At 43.0% G+C, this 20880-nt stretch overlaps 1 protein-coding gene across 2 annotated transcripts; it reads right to left on the reverse strand.

The window, feature by feature from the left end:
* Window positions 1-8274: 8274 nt before the first annotated feature.
* LOC127655980 (platelet-activating factor acetylhydrolase IB subunit alpha1-like) lies at window positions 8275-18718 on the reverse strand. Of its 2 annotated transcripts, none has more exons than XM_052144089.1 (6): window positions 18655-18718; window positions 17846-17932; window positions 17587-17676; window positions 17252-17368; window positions 10983-11105; window positions 8275-9804 (listed from the first exon to the last, which is right to left on the reverse strand). In XM_052144089.1, exons 2-6 carry the CDS (start codon window positions 17924-17926, stop codon window positions 9547-9549), a joined length of 669 nt encoding a protein of 222 aa, XP_052000049.1. In that variant the 5' UTR covers window positions 17927-17932; window positions 18655-18718; the 3' UTR covers window positions 8275-9546. The 2 variants fall into 2 exon arrangements, with proteins under 2 accessions (XP_052000049.1, XP_052000050.1); XM_052144090.1 differs by lacking the exon at window positions 18655-18718 and adding an exon at window positions 18481-18630.
* Window positions 18719-20880: the final 2162 nt, after the last annotated feature.

Consider the following 20880-nt stretch of genomic DNA (forward strand, 5'->3'; position numbering starts at 1 on the left):
GTAAGTAGCTTACGCTATGGGAAAACTCCGTTTCTCGAGAAATATTGAAGTCTTTATGTAAAACGCATTGCAGCTGCACAGCAGACAGTAATGAGCGAGGCAGCTCGGTCATTGGCTGTGCTGCGGCAACTGCTCGAACCAATGACGGGGCGACTCTGAACGCGTGACCAATGGGCGCGCGCCTCGCGTTCGCGCGCTCAGAGCCCGCCGAAATTAGCATAGCCAGGCTATATAATGGGTCACTGACCAAGCACAAGCACGGCAGCTTACGCAATACTCGTTCCCTCCTCTCAGGGAACCGAGGTTACGTTAGTAACCGAGTCGTTGCCTATCGAGAGGTCTCTCCTATTGCGTAAGTAGCTTACGCTATGGGAACACCCTGCAAAACGCCGTGCGTGATGACTTCGCTCTATAAAGCCAGAGGCAGATGCCTGAGCCTTAAAGCAAAGTGATTATTCCACGAGCCGGCCAACGGCGAGCTATATAACGGGATAACACAGAGCGCCTTTGCCCCAAGGTGGGGCGCTCATTGTACAAACACAAGCACATATCTTATGTACTGAGTTTTCTATGTACTGATATGCATAAAAAATCCTTTAAGTCAGTCAGAGACGGACCTTGTAAGGGAGGAGATAATGCTCAGCATATACATACTCCAGTCCATTCTACAGTCAGGCTGATAGAATGTTGGAATGCATTTTTCTATGTACTGGCATGCATAAAAAAATCCTCTGAGTCAGTCAGAGACGGACCTTATAAGGGAGGAGATAATGCTCAGCGTATACATACTCCATTCCATTCTACAGTCAGGCTGATAGAATGTTGGAATGCATTTTTTTCTATGTACTGATATGCATAAAAAAATCCTCTAAGTTGGTCAGAGACGGACCTTATAAGGGAGGAGATAATGCTCAGCCCGCCGCTGCACAAATATCTTCAATGGGTATCCCACTCGACCAAGCCCACGAGGAGGCCATGCTCCTCGTAGAGTGAGCTCTGACGCCTAAGGGGCATTGAAGGCCCTTGGCTTCATAAGCTAGCGCTATAGCATCCACTATCCAGCGTGATATTCTTTGCTTTGAGACTGCGAGATCTTTAGTGCGGCCGCCAAAGCATATGAATAATTGTTCCGTCTGTCTGAACAGGGCAGAACGTTCCAAATATACTCTGAGCGCCCTGACCAGGCAGAGTAAATTAGCGTCGCTTTCGTCTGCTGGGGACGATAGCGCTGCCAGAGATATCACCTGTGCTCTGAAGGGTGTGGAGAGCACTTTAGGAATATAACCGTGCTTTGGCCTAAGGACAACTCTGCAGTCGTTAGGTCCAAATTCCAGGCAAGCAGCGCTTGATGACAGCGCGTGCAGGTACGCCCACTCTCTTGACTGAGGCGAGCGCCAGCAAGAGCGCAGTTTTGAGCGAGAGCTGTTTAAGGTGCACGGTTCGGAGAGGTTCGAACGGGGCACTCTTGAGTGTGTCCAGGACCGTGGCCAGGTCCCAGATGGGCACCGAGGGGGGGCGAGGAGGGTTCATCCTCCTAGTGCCTCTTAGGAAACGAATGATTAGGTTGTTTTTCCCTAATGAACGTCCTTTATCAGGATTGTGTGACGCCGCTATGGCAGCCACATAGACTTTGAGCGTGGAGGGTGTGCGGCCCGCCTCCAGCAGCTCTTACAAAAAGGCGAGTACACTTGGTATCTCGCACGATTTGGGGTTCAAGCTCTTGGTATCACACCAGTCACTGAACACTTTCCACTTTTGGGCATATAAGCGCCTCGTAGAGGGTGCTCGCGCCTCAGTGATGGTTCTCAAAACTCCACTGGGGAGGTTCTCGGGAACCCGTTGAGGGGCCATGCATGGAGGGCCCACAGATCGGGGCGGGGATGAAGAATCATCCCGTTGGCCTGCCTGAGGAGGTCTAGCCTCAACGGAATCGGCCATGGGGCAGATTGCATCATCTGCATCAGTTCTGGAAACCACGTTTGGTTGTTCCAGCATGGGGCTACCAGGAGCACTGCACATCTCACTTCCCTGATCCGACTGATGACCTGAGGTAGCATCGTGATCGGGGGAAAAGCATACAAGGGGCGGCTCAGCCAGACTTGGGCGAGCGCGTCCATGCTCTTTGAGAAGAAAAGGGGGCATTGCGCATTTTCCCTGGAGGCGAAGAGGTCGACCTCTGCCTCGCCAAAGTTTTGCCATAACCACTGAACCGTCAGGGGTGGAGAGACCATTCTCCTGGGAGAACCTTGTCTCTGGACAGCATGTCTGCTCCCTGGTTCAGGGCGCCTGGCACATGCGCTGCTCTCAGCGAGCGCAGGTGGTGTTGTGACCATAAGATGAGCTCCCTGGCCATAGAGTGCAGGGAGTTCGACCTGAGTCCACCCTGGCGATTTATATACGAAACTACCGCCATGTTGTCCGTTCGGACCAGGACGTGTTCGTTTTTCAGGTACGGAAGCAGGGCTCTGAGAGCCAAGGCGACCGCTTTCATTTCCAGACAGTTTATATGTAGGCGCTTTTCCGGGTTTGACCAAAAGCCGGATACAGGCCTGCCCTCGTAAAGGGCCCCCATCCTATTTTGGAGGCATCTGTCGTGATCATTTTTCTCCGCGTATTTACGCCCAGACTCACGCCAGTTTGATACCAATTGAAAGCTTTCCAGGGCGTCAGGGCTTTTATACAGCCGTGATTCGCTCTGATCAAAAAGTGGCCCGAGCGCCACGCGTGAGTGGGGACACGGCTATTGAGCCAGCGCTGGAGAGGACGCATGTGCAACAGTCCTAGCTGGAGTACCGCTGATGCCGAGGCCATGAGACCAAGCATTCTTTGAAATCGTTTGACGGGGGCGTGTGCGCCCGTTCTGAATGATGTTGCAAGGCGTCGATTAGAGAGCGCACGCTCTGATGAGAGGTGCGCTGTCATCTGCACTGAGTCTAGCACTATTCCCAGAAAAGAGATATTCTGGCTGGGGGATAGCACGCTCTTTGCAAAATTGATTCTCAGACCCAGGCATTCTAGATGGCTGATAATCCAAGATCTGTGCGTCGTTAACTGACCCTCTGATTGTGCTATGATTAGCCAATCGTCGAGGTAATTCAGTATTCGCACTCCCCGCTGTCTCAGGGGGGAAAGTGCCGCATCCATACATTTCGTGAATGTACGGGGGGCCAATGATAGGCCAAATGGTAGTACTGTGTACTGGTATGACTGTCCCTCGAAAGCGAATCTCAGAAAAGGCCTGTGATGAGGCGCTATCGGAATGTGAAAGTAAGCGTCTTTCAAATCCACTGATAGAAACCATTCCCCGGGGCGAACTTGAGCGAGGATATGTTTGGTTGTTAACATTCTGAACGAGCGAATCATTAAAGCTTTGTTCAGATGTCTGAGATCTAGGATGGGGCGGAGGCCACCGTGACGAGAAAATAGCGGCTGTAAAAACCCGCCTCGCTCATAGAGGGAGGAATAGTTTCTATAGCGCCCTTCTCTATCAGTTTGAGCACCTCGGTGCGTAGAAAATGTGACACATCTTTCCTCACTTTCGTCTCGACCACCGCTGAAAAGCGGGGCGGTCTGCGAGCGAATTGAAGTGAGTAACCGTGTTTTATTATGTTCAAAACCCATTTCGGCATGTCGGGATTTTTTCCCAGGCTTTTGCTCGCACAGATATGGGCTGAATGCTGGCTGGGGGCATGTCGCTGTGACGTATGGGCCCCACCGGCAAATTGTCTTGTGCTAACACTGAGTTTACAGCTCTCAGAGGCGCAGGTGCGCGCTGAGCAGCCGTATTGAGTGCCGAGTGCAGAGGTGCGTGTGAGAGTACAGGCACGCACGCTATCTCCGAAATTCTTGCAGCATGAGTCGGAGAAATGCTTGAAACTGTATGAACAGTTTTCGGGTGGGGGTGCATACATCGTAATAGGCACGCGCGCCACATTCATAAAGCTTCCCGCTTTTAGCGGGGCGTCTCTTGGCTCGCACATCGCATCTGTGATGTTTGCGGCATGAGACAGAGAACTGTTTGAAACTGTATGGGCAGCACTTATGGGTGGGGGTGCATATACTGTAGTAGGCACGCGCACCACTTTCATAAAGTCTTCCGCTCGCAGCGGGGTTTTTTTGGCTATGCATACAGTGTTTGTGTGTAGGGGTGCATGCAGGACAGCAGGCACACGTGCTACCTTTATAGTATTTCCCGCTTTTACTGGGGAAGTGTTTATAACTGTGGGAACAGTGCTTGTGTGTAGTGGTGCATATATGACAATAGGCACACGATCTACATTTATTGGACGTCCAGCCTGAGCTGGGGAAGTATTTGGCACTGTTTGGACAGTATTGGTATGTGGGAATGCGCACTTTAGTGTGGACATGTGAACCCTTAGTGACACAGGCAGAAAATGACTCTTTTCGTGATTTCTGTGTGTCGCCGTTAAAACGGCGTTTGATTGCAGGTGAGCGAGTTCTGTGACTGGCCCATTGACTGCTGTACAGACATTTCCAACCGCCTGTAAGGGGACTGGGTAATGTTTTACATGTTTTAGAGAGAGTGGTCCGGCCTTTGCGAGACACGTACTCTCTCTTTTCTTCCTATTGCTAGGAAGACTTACGAGGCTCCGGGTTCAGCACGATCTTGGGCCGAGGACCTCGTTGCTCAGGTGGCTTTCTTCGGCCAGCGGAACGCGAGCGGCGTCGAGCGTCCGTTTCAGGTCTGCTCTTCGGCTTTTGGGAGACGGGAGGGGCCGCCCTGGCTCGCTGCTGCTGCTGAGGCGGTCTCTGGTGAGACGAGCTGGAGCGCTTGGGCAGGAAGTGACGCATAGCTTGCGAATCCTTCCGGGCCTCAGTGAAGCGTTCAGCAAATTCTTTTACCGCTGATCCGAACAGGCCGCTTGGAGCGTTAGGCGCGTCAAGGAATGGCGCCTTATCTGCGTCCTTCATCTCCGTTAGCGTCAGCCACAGATGGCGCCATTGAAAGACCGCCATTGAATGAAGCGCTGACGCAGCTTGGCCGGCGGCGGCGTATGCGCGACCGGCGAGAGCTGAGGTGGATCTGCAGGGCTTCGAGGGATGAGAAGCTTTGGCTTTCCATCCGGCGGTGGAGGGTGGGCACAGATGGTTGGCCACAGCCTCCTCGAGGGGCGGAGTTCCCTCGTAGCCTCTTTCTCTTGCGCCGTCCACTGAGGAGAGCGAGGAAGAAAAAGAAGGCTTCAGGCGAGCAGAGTGCGGGGCTTTCCACGACTTTGTGAGTTCGTTGTGCACTTCGGGGAAGAAAGCAGAGGGTCTCTGTCGAGGGGCCTGCCGGCGCCCCTGCAGGAACCACTCGTCCAGCCGGCTGCGGGCGGGTTCTTCCGGAGAAGACCAGTCGAGCCCGAGGTCTTCTACGGCTTTGGACAGGATGCGGACGATCTCAGAGTCCATGCTGGTGCCCGTGCTCGTGTCCGCTGATGTCGATGGCGCGGGGTCGAAACTCGAGCCCGGCCAGTTGTCGGATGCAGCGTCAGTAGAGAGGCTGTCATCCTTTTCATCGTCGTCCCTTGACGCGCCGAACGAGACGAGACCCACCGCTCTGCTGGAGGGGTGCTGGTCCGTCTTCATAAAATGGACTGGCGGCAGGGAGATCTCAGGCAGCGGTGAAGCACGCGGGGACTGGGCTGGCGTGACGTCACCGAAGTCTATGTGCTCTGGCAGCCTCTGTGAGCGGCGCTTTTTCTTGCGCGGCTCGAACGGCGGGGGCGGCAGCACAGTGGAAGCAGGCTCGATTGCGCGAAGCGGCAAAGCGAGCGCAGCTCCGGCGAGGCCCAGGGAGTCACATTCGGGGCATCCGCCCTGAATGAGAGCAGCTTCTGCGTGGTCCGGTCCCAGGCAGCGAGTGCAAATGATGTGACGATCCCCATCAGGAAGAGGGCCTCTGCACGAGGCGCAGGCTGAAGGCATTTGCAACAACGCCTTGAAAAAATTGCTCTTTTACTAATCAAAAGCGTCGCAGGGGCGAGCGCTTGCAGTAAGGATATAGCGTTAGCGCCGGATGGCGTAGCAGAAGGCTTCAAGGCGGCTGAAGATGCCGGCATCCTCTTAGCGGTCCTGCTGTAGGCTTTTCGATGGCGGGCGAAAGACTCCAACAATCCGGAGAATCCAGCGAAGAGAAGGTCTTTGCTGAAGGAGATTAAATCTAAAGGAACTTCGCATGACGGGTGCCCATTATATAGCCTGGCTATGCTAATTTCGGCGGGCTCTGAGCGCGCGAACGCGAGGCGCGCGCCCATTGGTCGCGCGTTCAGAGTCGCCCCGTCATTGGTTCGAGCAGTTGCCGCAGCACAGCCAATGAACGAGCTGCCTCGCTCATTGCTGTCTGCTGTGCAGCTGCAATGCGTTTTACATAAAGACTTCAATATTTCTCGAGAAATGGAGTTTTCCCATAGCGTAAGCTACTTACTCAATAGGAGAGACCTCTCGATAGGGAACTCAAGACGCTTCGCTCTCAGGTCAACCTCGTTCTGACAGACGATTCTGCCTCACGTGCCCTCCCACTTGCCCCTATTGTGACTCCCGAGGGATCACACGAGGGGGCACGGTGGGGCCATCAGGTTGAGCTAGTTGAATCAGAGGGGGATCTCGTGCTGGCGCAAGCCTTGCGAGCCACTAAATCTTCTCTTGAAGCGGCTTTGCCTATCCTTTATATGTGTGAAAAGCTCCGGTCCGCTGCAGGACCTTGTTACATTTAGTGGTTCTGACGATGAAGATGATGCCATATCACTCACAGCATCAGAGACTGCGAATGGTCCAATGCTGTCTAGTGGCTCCCTCCCAAAATTATGAGCACTGTGCATAACTGCTTCCCGGTGGCCAGCAGTGCTCAGTCACATCTAGCGAGCAAGCCAACGCACCCGTTTTTCCGCTCCACGGATGTGTGGCAGGTCTACACGGCTACATGATTCAGTTCGCATGCCGGCCACCTCACTTTCATTTTCAATTGAATCTTCCCTCCCGAATTCACTAGGCGGAGAAATTATTAAATTATTCATCACACTTGAGGTGGGTAAAAATGAGTAATGTGCACAACCGCTTCCCGGTGGCGAGCAGCGTTCAATCTCAGCGAGTGAGCCAACGCGCCTATTATTACGCTCTGCGGATGCGTAAAGGGTCAACACGGCTACACAATTCAGTTTGTACATCAGCCACCTCGCTCTCAGTTTGAAATGAATCTTCCCTCCCAAATTCACAAGATGTGGAAAGTAATCATTACTAATCACACTTGAGGTGTGTTTATTGAATACTGTCAGCATCCTGTGTGGTCTGTGATATCATAATTATTTTCATCCCTCCCAAATTCACTAGGTGGATTCAGGCAGTTGTAATTTCCAATAAAGTCATAAGCACTTCATTATAAGTAAAACTACCTGAGGCCATCCAGAGGGACTATGGCATAATGTTTTCCTCTCTGGGAGGGTTATGTTGTGTAGAGCGGCATGATGGGAATCTGTTCCCCATATCATCAGCTTTGTGACGCAATGTCAAGTGAACTGAATCGCAAGGTAACGTCTCAGTTAGATATGTAACCTCGGTTCCCTGAGATGAAGGGAACGAGACATTGTGTAAGCTGTCCGCACCACAGACAGAGTTTTTCGAGTTAAGAGCGATGCACTCTGTCACTCAGTCAAAAAAGTGTTTGTGTGCCCGTTTTAATACTGGACAACTTCAAGGCTAAAAATGGTAGGGCTTAAACACCATAGCCAATCTTAGAATTGGCGTAAAACTAGGTCATGTAGGACACTCCCATAGTCAGCTTAGTGACATAATGTCTCGTTCCATTCATCTCAGGAAACCGAGGTTACATATGTAACGAGATGTTTTGATGATTGTATTTAGTTTTAATAAATGCATTATCTGAAAAGAATACACTTCTGCATTATGCAGTAATATTTCATTGTTCTGCAAAATAAAGTCTCTACATTTTTTGAGAGCATTGACTTTAGTTTGGAGAAATGTATAAAATCAATTGAGAAAAATGATAAGAAACAACAAGAAAAGATTATTCTGCACTATTCAAGCCAACGTTTCTTTTTAAAAGGATTTCAAAATGAGGATGTAGTTTGTTTTGTAAATTGCATTTTTAAATGTATTTTTTTAATTTTAAAAACTTTGCATCATTGACCGAAATACCAATATGAGAGAAATTATTTCTTGAATCCAATTCTGATTAAAGCTTGAATTTGATTGTCAAGCATTAATGTCTTGATAAACTTATCAGAAAAAGTAAACTAATAAAAATGTTCATCTGTTTTTTCAGACTTTATTCCAGTATTGACACAAAGACATAAAAGTGCCAGAAAGCCATCTTCAGAATGAGATTTCAGGTGATTTTGAGATGCAATTCCCAGACCATTATTCAAGACTAATGCAAGATATTTAATGTTAACAAAATGAATACAAACACCAGGACTAAGAAACAGAGGAATCATACATGTAACTATTAAAACTGACTGTTGACAACTAGCTTTCATAGCTCTAGCTAATACAGATATGGTGATCTTCCCCTTACAATATGATTTGCTTATTTGAGATTGAATACAGATTTACAGATAAATATTATGGCTTTAAATTGAGCCATGCACAGACCACCCACACACATACCTCTCTATCAGCATTTCATCCACATGTAAATCTTTCAGATACCCAGGGTGCCTAAAGTACACACAATTCACCTGCTGTGAAATATGACATTAAAAAAAAAAAGAACAAAAACCTAATGCAAAATATATTGGGCAAACATGGAAGAGACAAATTAAGAAAAATAAAAAAAACACTGTACAAATTCATTGGCATAGACAAGCTAAATCAGTGTTCATCATACTACTTCTCCAGCAAAGAGTGTGTCCAAAACAATCTCATGGATTCACTTTAGAGTCAAGGCATCATAACCTTGTGTGAATAAACTATTCTTTTCCCAGAAAAGAGCCTATGGGAACTATGCAGGCTCAGCAAAGGAGAACTGAAAACATTAGACTGTATTGTTTCTTTCAGTGAGTATTTCTCGACATCTGACGAGCAAGAAATCAATATAGCATGCTTTTGTGAAATCTGTGTTTCTATACAAGGAACAAACTAAACTTTACGTCACTCAAAACATGATAGCAGCATGCAGTCCTCATTTACACTGCAATAACCATTACCCATCAGAGGTCATAAGAGATCAACATTTCAATGCAAAATATTCTGGTTTGCCAGTTTTTATGTCTGTGAAGAGCTCTGGAATGTATTAACCATTTTGCATAAACACAGTACATTGAGTGGAATAGAATATTAGGCAGGCTCTATTAGCACAAGATGAACAGAAAAATCTATTATGTAGTAGCAAGGACATAGTAACACATAATGATGGAAAGCTTGTGACATTGTGTGTGGTGTAAGTGTCCATTAAACAGTCATGTTTTCTGAGGGGTTTAAAACTCAGTAAGGGCTCTAATTGTAGAACATAAACATTAAGACATCGATTCTGTTGCACAGGATGAAGATGGTTATGCTGCATTTTCTTGTGTTAATATTTGTTTGTGTTCAGTGAGCATGTTTATCTAACAGAGACTTGATACGTTCATGTAAGGGTGCACACACCCTCTGGTAGGCCGCTGGCGTGAGGTGCAGATAATCGTACATGTCCTGACGTGAGATGGAACCATCTGCTTGAATGAACCCAGGGTCTATGTCCAGCAAAGAGACATGAGACAGAGATTCGACCTCTGACTGCACTAGAGCATTCACACTCTTGTTACGCTCACGAATTGGGTTTGGACTGTTACCTCTCGGCAGCAACCCCTATTGGTGAGGAAAGAACGAGATTAAGGACAGTTAGGATGAAAAATACAAGGCACAGTAACAGATTTTTCTCCTCCTAAAGCTGTAATCACAATAGAACTCTACAAAATATTGTCTCTGCACTGTCCAGCGTCACTATAATCCTTAACTGTTCATATGTAGTTATACTCTACATACCATACTGATTCAACTTTGCATATGCACTTACACTGATATACATTTCTACTTATCCCTGTCCCACTGACTGTCTATATTATATATATTTATTTGTAAATTAGGTATTTGAGAACTGCTGTCCCTTTCTTTATGCTTCCTATATTTATTATAAATTGTATGTCCAGTGTCAACTACTGCCAAATTGAATTCCTTGAAAGAGCCATCTTACCTGGCCATTAATCACCATTTATTTGCTGATCAAGTTCTTACAGCCAAACACTTGACAGTGCACAGATGGACATTGACAATACATGTACAATGTTGTCAAAATAATTAACGGGATAGTTCACGCAAAAATTCTCTCATCACTTTCTTCTGCAGAAGACAAACAAAGACTTTTTGGAAGAACATCACTGCTCTGAACATCCATTAAATGCAAGTGAAAGGTGACCAAAACGCCAAAAGCTCCAAAAAGGAGATAATGTCTCATAAAAGTAATCAATAAGGATTAATCAATGTCTTCTGAAGCGGTCCAGTTGGTTTTGGTTGAGAACAGGCCAAAATATGACTCCTTTTTCACTGTACATCTTGACATTGCAGTCTCTAGGCACGATCATGATTTCAAGCTTGATTATAGATGGTGCTATAGGAAGTGTAATCAAGCTAAGTGTAAAAAATCTAAATCATGATCGCCGTGGAGACTGCTGTCAAGATGTACAGTGAAAAGGACTTATATTTTGGTCTATTCTCACCCAAAACCAGCTGGATTGCTTCAGAAGACAATGATTTAACCACTGGACTCATATAGATTATTTTTATTCTGACTTTATCTTCTTTTTGGAGCTTTTGGAGTTCTGGTCACCATTCACTTGCATTGTAGGGACCTACAGAGCTTAAATATTTTTCTAAAAATCTTCGTTTGTGTTCAGCAGAAGAAAGCCAGACACATCTTTGATGGCACGAGGGTGAGGAAATAATGAGAGAATTCTAATTTTTGGAAGGGAAGGGCTGAGACAACTCACCAATACAAGAGTGTGAGCATTGGGCAGCTTCTGATGAATCACACCGATGATGGCCATGATGCCTCCACAGATTTGTTCTGGGGTGTGCCCATGATTATTAGTTCCCACCCACAACACTACCACCTGTGTGCAAACAAACAAAATATTATACATTATTTCTATTCAGACTATTTAGCTATTTTCCTACATATGGTATGCTCGTTTAATTTGTCAGATGCTTAAACATAGTCACATGCAGGTATTTTCCTTCACATTACATCACAAATAAGGGATCCGTACACAAATAAAACACATGATTCGCTTCTAAGAATGTATGCTGTTTACACATACATCATGTACATTATGTGTACCACCTTGTCTAGGGTAAATATAAGACTCCATGATGATCTTTTAAAGTCACTTAAATCTTAAATTACTTGGTTAAAAAAATCTTTACAATGTAAATCTTTAAAATCTTTATAATAATGCAAGTAAGGATAAACGTATTATTAATTGATAATTATTAATAATTTATAAGTCACTTTCATCCAAGGTGACATATAGTGCACCCGGACAATTCTGTTGGAGCAACATGCTGTATTTGTCCAAGGGCACAATAGTGATGGTACATTAAACATTCATTGTGGAGTTTGAACCTACAACCTTTACATTTATGCATTTGGCAGATGCTTTTAGCCAAAGCGACTTACAGAGCCCTTATTACAGGGACAATCCCCCTGGAGCAACCTGGAGTGAAGTGCCTTGCTCAAGGACACAATGGTGGTGGCTGTGGGGCTCGAACCAGCGTCCTTCTGATTACCAGTTATGTGCTTTAGACCACTACACCACCACCACTCTAGATTATCTTTAACCACAGGGCTACTCTACGAACTTTATGCGCACACATCACAGCGCTTCAGAAGCAGTTAACTCTCAAACGTTCTTCAGGAGCTGCTCTCAGTGCAGTCTGCGGTGTGGCTCAGTGAGATGGTCGGAGTTCAACTGAATGAGACAAAAATGCACCATTCTTGGCATTTCTATATTCACTTAAAATTCCCTTATTTAGATGGTAAAATATGATTGGAATTTGAAGTGCAAAATAACCGTGATCAGACGATAATTTAACCACTTGTTAGGATGCACTGGTGGGTGAAGGCAAATAAGTGATGGGGTAAACAATTAATAGAATCTACAGAGTGATTTATTTGTGCAAAAAGCGAAGACTTCCAGAAAAACATGCACAATATTTAGTTGACATAAAACAAAAAACTACTCTCAAAAACAAACAAACAACAACAACAACAACAGGGTACCATGTATCAACATCGATTACAAGGTTTTTAAAATACACATCATCATCCAAACTAAAATGTTTTACTGCAGTAACATTAGTAACTACTACTGATGCATGATTAGGACAAATCTAAAAGGCTTTTTATACATAATAATTATTCTATCATTACTCACTCACCTTTATCATCATCCAAACCTGTATGACATTCTTTCTTCCATGAATGGAAAAAAGATTTATGTATTTTTTTCATTTTTGGAAAAATATGCAATGAAATTGAATGGTGACTGAGCTTAATCTACCTAAAATCTCCTTTTGTACTCCATAGAATTATTAACCGTGAAAGTTGTAGTTAAAGTTTCTAAACATGTTTAGGCTTTTAGTTTTTTTATAACAAATACTTTAGAATCATTTTTAGAAGACTATCAACATTAGCCTAACCACAGTAATGTGGAGCCATCCATTGTCTGACCTGTGGTTATGGCATGATTACATAAGCTGCTGTTAAAAAAAAAAAAAAAAGGTAAACTTTCATGAATGCAAGTACAATTTATAATGGTTAAAGGGGTTAAAATATTGACATCCATGGACAAATGGAAAAATTATTGACGGTTTACCTCTTGTTCTAACTGGCCGTTTGTGTCTTCAGATATTCAAAGATGACTTAAATCATTAGGCTTGTGTCCTGCTAAACTAATATATTCGTTCAAATAAAATGGCCAAACAAATGCATGCAGTTATAGTCGCCAGCTACATTTATTACTTTTTTGGGAGCAGGGGATGCTAGTGAAAATTATGAGTGGCTAGGACTAGGGCTGCACGATTTGGACAAAAAGTCATATTGCGATTATTTTGAAAAATATTGCGATTTGAGCTGCGATTATGATGGTAATGTTTTCCACATGTTCAACTGCAAAAAGATACAAATATAAACTGTGAAACAAAGTCTTCTTCATATCCATATATTACCATCCACCGTGTACCTGTTTTTGAAAATTTGGTGACAGGATCTCAGCCCACTAATTTAGTTTTTGAAACAGTCAACTTGAATATTTGGGATGCTCCAATCAGGATTTTAACATCCGATAACGATCTCCAATTTTCTTTTCAATGCTGATCATTTAACTTTTTATCAGCAGCTCAGTCAAAACTGGTTATATGTAAGCTTTCTGCTCAATGTCACTGTTAACTGAATTTCCCTGTCAGTAATACCATACTTGTTGCCTAGTTTTTGCTGTCAAAAATAATGCTGATTGATTGAATAATTCAGTATATACAAAATATAAATGTTACTCTTTATTCTAGGCCTTAAAAACTAGTAGACTTACACAAACTATTATTTACTGTATATAAGATAGTCCTAAATTATGAGGCTTAATGTCAAACTAAAGTTGAACTGATAACCCATTGGTGTAATAAAATTTAAAGTGAACATTTTGGTTAGTTTTTCACCATTTAATTTCATTATTTGTATTCATTATTTTATTATATTTAATTTAGCAATGCATTCAGAGGCGCTGCAATAGGGCAGGCAAGGCAGGCAATTGCCTGGGGCCCCGCATTTTGAGGGGGCCCCCGAGGGCCGATCATTTAAACAATCAGAAATGTTCATATTAATATAACACGCAGTGACGCCGCAACACCTCCGCATCCCCCTTAGTGGGCCCCCCTCTCTCGCAAGGCTGCGTATGCTTTTGCTGCTTCTGGCGCCTTTTTCAAACTGTCGCAGCGCTTACTCGCGTTTCTGTCTTTCTTTTACTGTCTGTACCCGAAAATGCATGAATTCGTGTATTAAAAATGAAGAGGACATATCCATCTGGCAGCCAGAAGCGGAAAAAAAAACAAGATGATGGGGAAAAGAGAAAACATGACTGCGGTAAGTGATGGAGAAGTTTTTCAGCTTTAAAGCTGATTAAATCATACCTCAGGTCAACAATGAACCAAAAGAGGCTCTCAGCACTGGCACTAATTTCCACTGAACGGAACACACGAAGGTCTTTGGATATGGAGGACATAGTGACAGCATTTGCCGTAGCTAAGGCTCGTAAGCAGCGTTTTTAAGGTGACAATACATTATTAATATGAAGATTTATGTACACTCAAAAAAATTATAAGTTAATTTATGGAACCTGTTGACATAAAAAAGTTAATTAAAGCCAACATATCATTTAAGTACTTTAATGTTGTAAACAATAAACAATTTATGTTCTGTTAGATGTGTTTTGACTACTTTTTGTATGTTGTATAATTATATCTCTAGGTAACAAAGATATATTTACAAAAAAATATTTTAGAAGGGCCTCATTGATTAATTTTGCCTGGGGCCCCCACTCAATGTTGGTTCGCCTCTGAATGCATTATATTATAGTAACTAAATATTTGATATAGATTTATTATATGTATGTTCCTTCCTTTTCATTTTGTTGGATGTTGGTAATATTAGTTCCGCTTTCACTTGTTTCCGTGGGGAGTGTAATAAGGGCGACAAGCTCTCTCGTGAGGTAATCAAATGACAGGAGACTGGAAGAAGAGATATTTCTGGACTCTACAAGTTTTCATCTTTTAATGAAGATGTTTGAATTAAACTAGAGATGCACCGATCGAACGGCCAGGGACCGGAATTAGACGATTTTCCGCATGCTCGGCCAGACCGGTGACTGGCCGGTCAGCCTCACGTCTTACCGATTCCAAGCCGGTCCGTTTTGTTGCCAGCGGCGCAGGCAATAACACCACAGCCGCATGTAAACATGTCTTTGGCATGGAAGATCTTCACTGCGAGTGAAGAATACATAAAGTTCTAAATGTGTAATAATTGTAAGGCCAAAGTAAACCACGGGGGAACCACCACAATAACTTTCGGAACAAAAAACCTAATTAGACATTTAAAACACCATCACCCAGCTGAAAATGCCCATTTTAAAAAAGAAGCTAAAAAGGGAAAGCGGCTAAAGATAGCCAGAGCTCAGAGCCAGTCACAAGTCAGCAGCCTCTCCTATCATTCCTTGTAATGAGCAGCGAAAAGACCAAAGCAATTACAAGGACAATTATGGAATTCATGGCCCTGGACGACCAGCTGTTCTCCATAGTTGAGGACAGAGGGTTCAGAAATCTCATAAATTTCCTCGATACATAGTAGGAGGTACTTTCCGAAGTCGCATTGCCTGAGTTGTTTAATCTCATGTCATGTCACACACGCAGCCTGTTATCTGTCAACATTTGGGTACACAAATCCGGGAGACGGGAAGTGGGGTGCTGGATGGCAGAGGCAGGCTAAATACACACAAATTGTGCCGTTGTTGATTTAATGTGCCGAGTAACGTAATTTTTCCCAACCTGATATTAAAATCAGTGCGACACACATTGCAAAAGGCGTGGGCATTGTCGATATGGCTTCGGGATATGAAATTAAATTCTTCCATCCAGCTGTTGTTAAATGTACATGTATATTTTGTTTTCTTCAGCAGAGCACCAGCTGAGTCTTCCTCTCCCATCTACCAGTGATGCTTGATTTAACATCCCGTGTCTACTGCCTGCGCAGATATCAACAGCGCAACTGGGTTGTAGGTTGCCAGGTTGAGGTCATAAATGATTTGTAATTTGTATGTGTCGATTGTGTGAGTAGGATGCGTTTCATTCAAGATCTGGCAACTGGACAACCTTGGAATAATATATTGATGTGATTATTCATATAATGTGGTTTGGGCCATACAAATTACGGGAGTTTTTTTTAGGAGAAATAACAAAACGGGAGACTCCCGGGAAAAACAGGAGTGTTGATAGGTATTACAAGCCGTTCCCGAAGCAGTGCTCAGTTTTACAACTGATATTTGGACATCTAACGTAAGTTGAGAGTATTAGACACTTCAGTTTTGTTAGACGAGTAATAAAGAGAAAAGGGTCCATTTATAAAAATAGTGGAAAATGACATCTGTTATATAAAGCAACTCATTTGCAGTTAATTGTTATTTCTACCTCTTTCCAGTCACAGAGCACTTTATTTTGAGAGTTGTTTAAGTGAGAGAAGATCCTGTAACTTAGTGCAGTTTGGGGGAGATTGTAATGTTTAATAATTTATTTTATTATGAAAATAAAATGTTGCATTGAAGAAAGGTAGATTTTGTTTGTATATGCGGTCAATAACAGTTCTTAGAAAGAAAATCGGAAATCGGTATCGGCAGGGCACACTTGCAAAAAATCAGAAATCGGCCAAGAAAATTGCAATCGGTGCATCTCTAAATTATACCCCATCTTGTATTCTGCGATAGTATTATGATACCTGTGCCTTGCAGAGACTGAGATGCTGCTACCGCAGATAATAATAAAAAAACGCTTCATGGAGGATGCGCCAGTTTAGTGTAAATAAAGCGTTTAGCGCACGTAAGCAAACGGAACCGAACTCAGAGCACTTCTGTTACTCTAAGCATGAGAGGGAGTTGTGAAGCACAGAACCGCTCTGAAAACACAGTAACAATGCGCTAATGTAATATAGACTGGACTAAGCAGCGCAAATAAACTTTGATGGGAGCAGACTATTCATTTATTTAATTAAATCGCAGCCCTTTGCAATTTAATAATCGCACAAAGTCATATCACGGTTTTGATTTTATTTTGATTAATTGTGCAGCCCTACTAGTGACTTTGAAATATAACTAGCCACAGTGGCCGGTGAGCCAATAAGTTAATGTCAAGCCATGGTTGTAACTAAACAGAGAGAGATGGAAACAGCAATAAACATATGAGATGCGACATTACTTATTAATAACCTAAAACACTTACATACAAATACAGAGACGATTAACTGCTGCACAGATCTGCATATAATTGTTAGCGCCGGAAATCACACCATGAAAACAATGTTTTCTGTGTGTATGCGTGTGCACTGGCACATTTCTCAGTCCAGTCTTTAGGTACAGCGCTATGTTGTGACAGCACTGCTAATGTGCAATTGGAATTAATTTATCACTTTTTATTAATTTAGTGCAATAATGAAAAGATTTACCTTGGGGCTGATGTGGTCCAATTCTCCACAGCTAAGTCTCCACAGTACATGCTGTGTAGCATCCCCACCGATTCCAAAGTTCAGGGCATGGAGAGGAGAAAACAGTTTTCGCCAAATCTGTCAAAAACACAAGTATCAAACTAAACGTGGCAGTAACACCTGCAATAGGGTGATGCAATTTTTTTTTTAAGTTTTAAACAGGTTACTTTTGTGATTAGCACTGTTAATTAACCTCATCTTTAATCCAAAGGCAGTCTAACAAAGAAGATTGCAGCCCTTTGCTGATAACGACTAGTATAAATTTTGTGAAAGGAGACACAGATACAATGATGTACCTCAAACTCATGCAGAAGCTGGACAAGTGAGTCTCCAACAAACAGAACATCTGGCTCCTTTCCTTTACTGTCTGACACAAATCGATTGTGCTGCAAACATGAAACAAAAATGGCATCACATTAAACCAAAATTACATAATTACACAGTGCAGAGGCCACTGGCAAAGAGTACACAATAGATTATATAACGAAATATATAAGCACAACGATTGATAGTGACACTAATTCAGTACAAAATATATTTAAAAAGAAGAATGACCAGTGATATCCATCGACCATCTCCCTGTATGTCCTGACAAGGCGTGGGTGTGGCTGCAGGGTTGGAAACTTCACCACTCATTACTTCCTAAGGAAACACATAACACAGATGGCAGAAAGACAGGACATTTAAAAATGGATCCTCCTATTACAATGGATAACATCTGATAATTGGCTTAACTCCTGAGCTAAATGTTGTGCTTTTAATATGGAATCCTACTCACTGCAGAATGAGTCAAATCATTTTTATTTGTATATTGCTTTTCGCAATATACATAATTTTAAAGCATCTTTACAAAAAATGATGCTGTAATGCAGGGTTGCCTACTTTGGATACCAGGCTGTAGTGAGTTTTTGATGTCATGGCCAGTGTCGCATTAATGAACAGGCAAATCGTCGTTCAAGCCTAGGGTGCCCGTGGCACCTTAATGTATCCGTGGACATCCGCGTACTTGATACTAGTAGGCCTTCCATCTTTAATTTCTATCAAAAAATAAGAACTTATCCAACCCTACAAGGCAATTTCATATATTTAATTTTATTTTTACTCACGCCAATTTACCTACCATTCACAATTTCAAAACACCCATACACTATAGCACAATATCTTCTAAAATATCTCCAATACTAACTCACTGTTCATTACTCAGCAGCCATGTAGCACTTAGCATTCAGAGATGCTTTCCATTTTTAAGAACTAGTCGCGTTTAAACAACGCGTAATATCATACTTGTACATATTTGAACTATTAATACATTTTAAAACTCATGTCAATTCAAATTAACTTAGAAACAGGCATGATATCTTTACCAACAAATGTGACCACAGCAGAGTTCAAACAGTCAGCCCGTGGTCAGCTGCTAAACCCCGGAAACTGGATAACCGACCGAATCAGGCATTGTTGGAGGATCACCGAGTGAGAGTAACCAGTAAAAGATAACATTAAAACTTTACAAACGCAAAACATTCATTTCCGTAGAACTTTCCTGTTTCCTTGGTTTAAGTTTAGCACAATTAAAACAATTTAACAGCATCAAAGTATTTCTCTTACCGTGTCTTTCTTCTGATTTGGAGCATGTGTGTGATCTGCGATCGACTGTCCACCCGTGAAGCACGTTGCTAAGCTACGGGATAGTAAAGTGTGAGTGTTTTTTTTATTGAAAGATAGAATGTTTACGGACACTTTAACCTAACATACATACTTATTTAATTCGAGGATTTGACAACAAAGTGCATGCAAACAAATGCATGTTTTAAATGCATGTTCCTGTTATGTAGTAGGCTCCTCAGTGAAGCTGATGAGACATCAGACCAGCAAAAGCTTACAAGATAATAAACCCAATGTGCCTAAGAAGTCCCACAACCATGCAGCGGACCAGAGGAAAGTCCTCTGGTCATAAAGCCAGTGCTGCAATGCAATTTTCCATATCAGCAACTCCACACATAGGTTGAAACATCTCAAAACCAGGAAGGAGTGGAATCAGATTGGAGGTCAGGAGAGAGGCAGGTCTCACACATGCCCTCATCACTGCAGAAAAGAAGGCAGTGAGAAATTGCAGGGTCACGACTGCCTCTCCAGACATTCATTCACCTCTTGTTCTAGAAAAGTGAGGGCATTTGCTAAGCCATTTTCTCCCCAGAAGCCAAGCATAATAACTGAAGGACACCTCAACTCCATCCAAGGCCTTTTCAGCCATGAGATAAAGTCCATAGATATTGAAGGGGTGGTAAGCAAATAAAGAGAGACAAGCAGAGTAACAAACAGAGAAAACAGTCTCTGTTACCTCCTCAGCTGCCCTCAGCACCTGATTCAGACCAAGATTGCACTCTTGATAAAGTACAGGAGCCACTACAGGAACCAGGAAACAGCCATTTCTGCAAGTGTGGACAAAGAAAAGGCCGTACGAGAAAACACCCAAATGTTTTCTCAGATAAAGAGTTGCAGTTCCTATTGGTTCACCTAGAGAAAATGGTAAGCATAATAGAAATGCCAATGCCAGGAAGGAAGATACAAATAGCAAAACAAGGCCAGATAATTCAAGTAACCTGAGAGGAACAGAACTTATGTTGTTCATCCTCAGAAATGTAAATGGCTCATCAGTTATGCCCCAATCCTACGGAAGCGTATTGCATTCACTTGAGAAAAAAAAAATCTACTCTGTTTTTCTGAATTAACGACTTAATTATCTCAGAATTACGAGATCATTTTTCATTAAAAAAAATATTGAGATCCCTCAAAATCCTGCCAGGAGCTCTATTTTAGCTGGATTGCATGGAAGTAAACATGTCCCGCCTTTCAAGTTTAATCCGGTTTTTTTTTTACTTTGGGTCTGAGACAATTTATAGAGATATATTTTAAACTTGGCCTTCAATACAAAGACATTACTGTCTATGACATTTGTAATACTGTCATGGCTGAGACACGCTTTGATCTTCCAAAGGACACTAATTACACGAGAACTACCGGAAGTCTATAACTAGAATGGCCATGGTCATTCTGACCGTTCATGCTAGACTGTACCAAATGTCATGTCATATTTACATTCGAAACTTCTATTGAGGTTTTAGAATGAAGCTTCTAATGTCTGTCGTCATATTTTATGGCGTCATCACCCTAAAAATTTATTGAATAAGATAATATGGATCAAATGGAGCGCCAAGCGAACGCAGATAGTCCTACATAATACGATCTTTTTTGTAATATATAATAGTGCTAGACTATATAAATACATAGGCCTATATATATATATATATTAGCTGCTAGACTGCCCCGGAAGGTGCGTGCCTCGCTTTGTGTACAGCAAGTTTTTTCCACCACAGTGAAAATGTTTTCGAAAGTCTAAACGCCAACAAACATGGATTGAGGCGGAATATTTCGTTAGATAAAAACATGTTGTGAATTTTGGAAATTATTACAGCTATCCTTTTTCAAAACATGTTGACTTTTGGACAACGCTCTGGAGTTATTGGAAATCGGAAACAATCCTATGCAGCCACCACTGGAATCAAAATCCATGAATAAATGAATCTGTTATA

This window comes from Xyrauchen texanus, chromosome 15, assembly GCF_025860055.1.
Source record: "Xyrauchen texanus isolate HMW12.3.18 chromosome 15, RBS_HiC_50CHRs, whole genome shotgun sequence".
Lineage (NCBI taxonomy): Eukaryota > Metazoa > Chordata > Actinopteri > Cypriniformes > Catostomidae > Xyrauchen > Xyrauchen texanus.

What these genes read in the sequence shown, in the direction of transcription:
- LOC127655980 (XM_052144089.1), bottom strand. Translation starts at nt 17,926, where the DNA reads ATGAGTGGTGAAGTTTCCAACCCTGCAGCCACACCCACGCCTTGTCAG. An exon ending in ATGGTCGATGGATATCACTG is followed by an intron (nt 17,677 to 17,845) that starts GTCATTCTTCTT and finishes TCATGTTTGCAG; the next exon opens with CACAATCGATTTGTGTCAGA. An exon ending in ATGCTCACACTCTTGTATTG is followed by an intron (nt 9,805 to 10,982) that starts GTGAGTTGTCTC and finishes CCTCACCAATAG; the next exon opens with GGGTTGCTGCCGAGAGGTAA.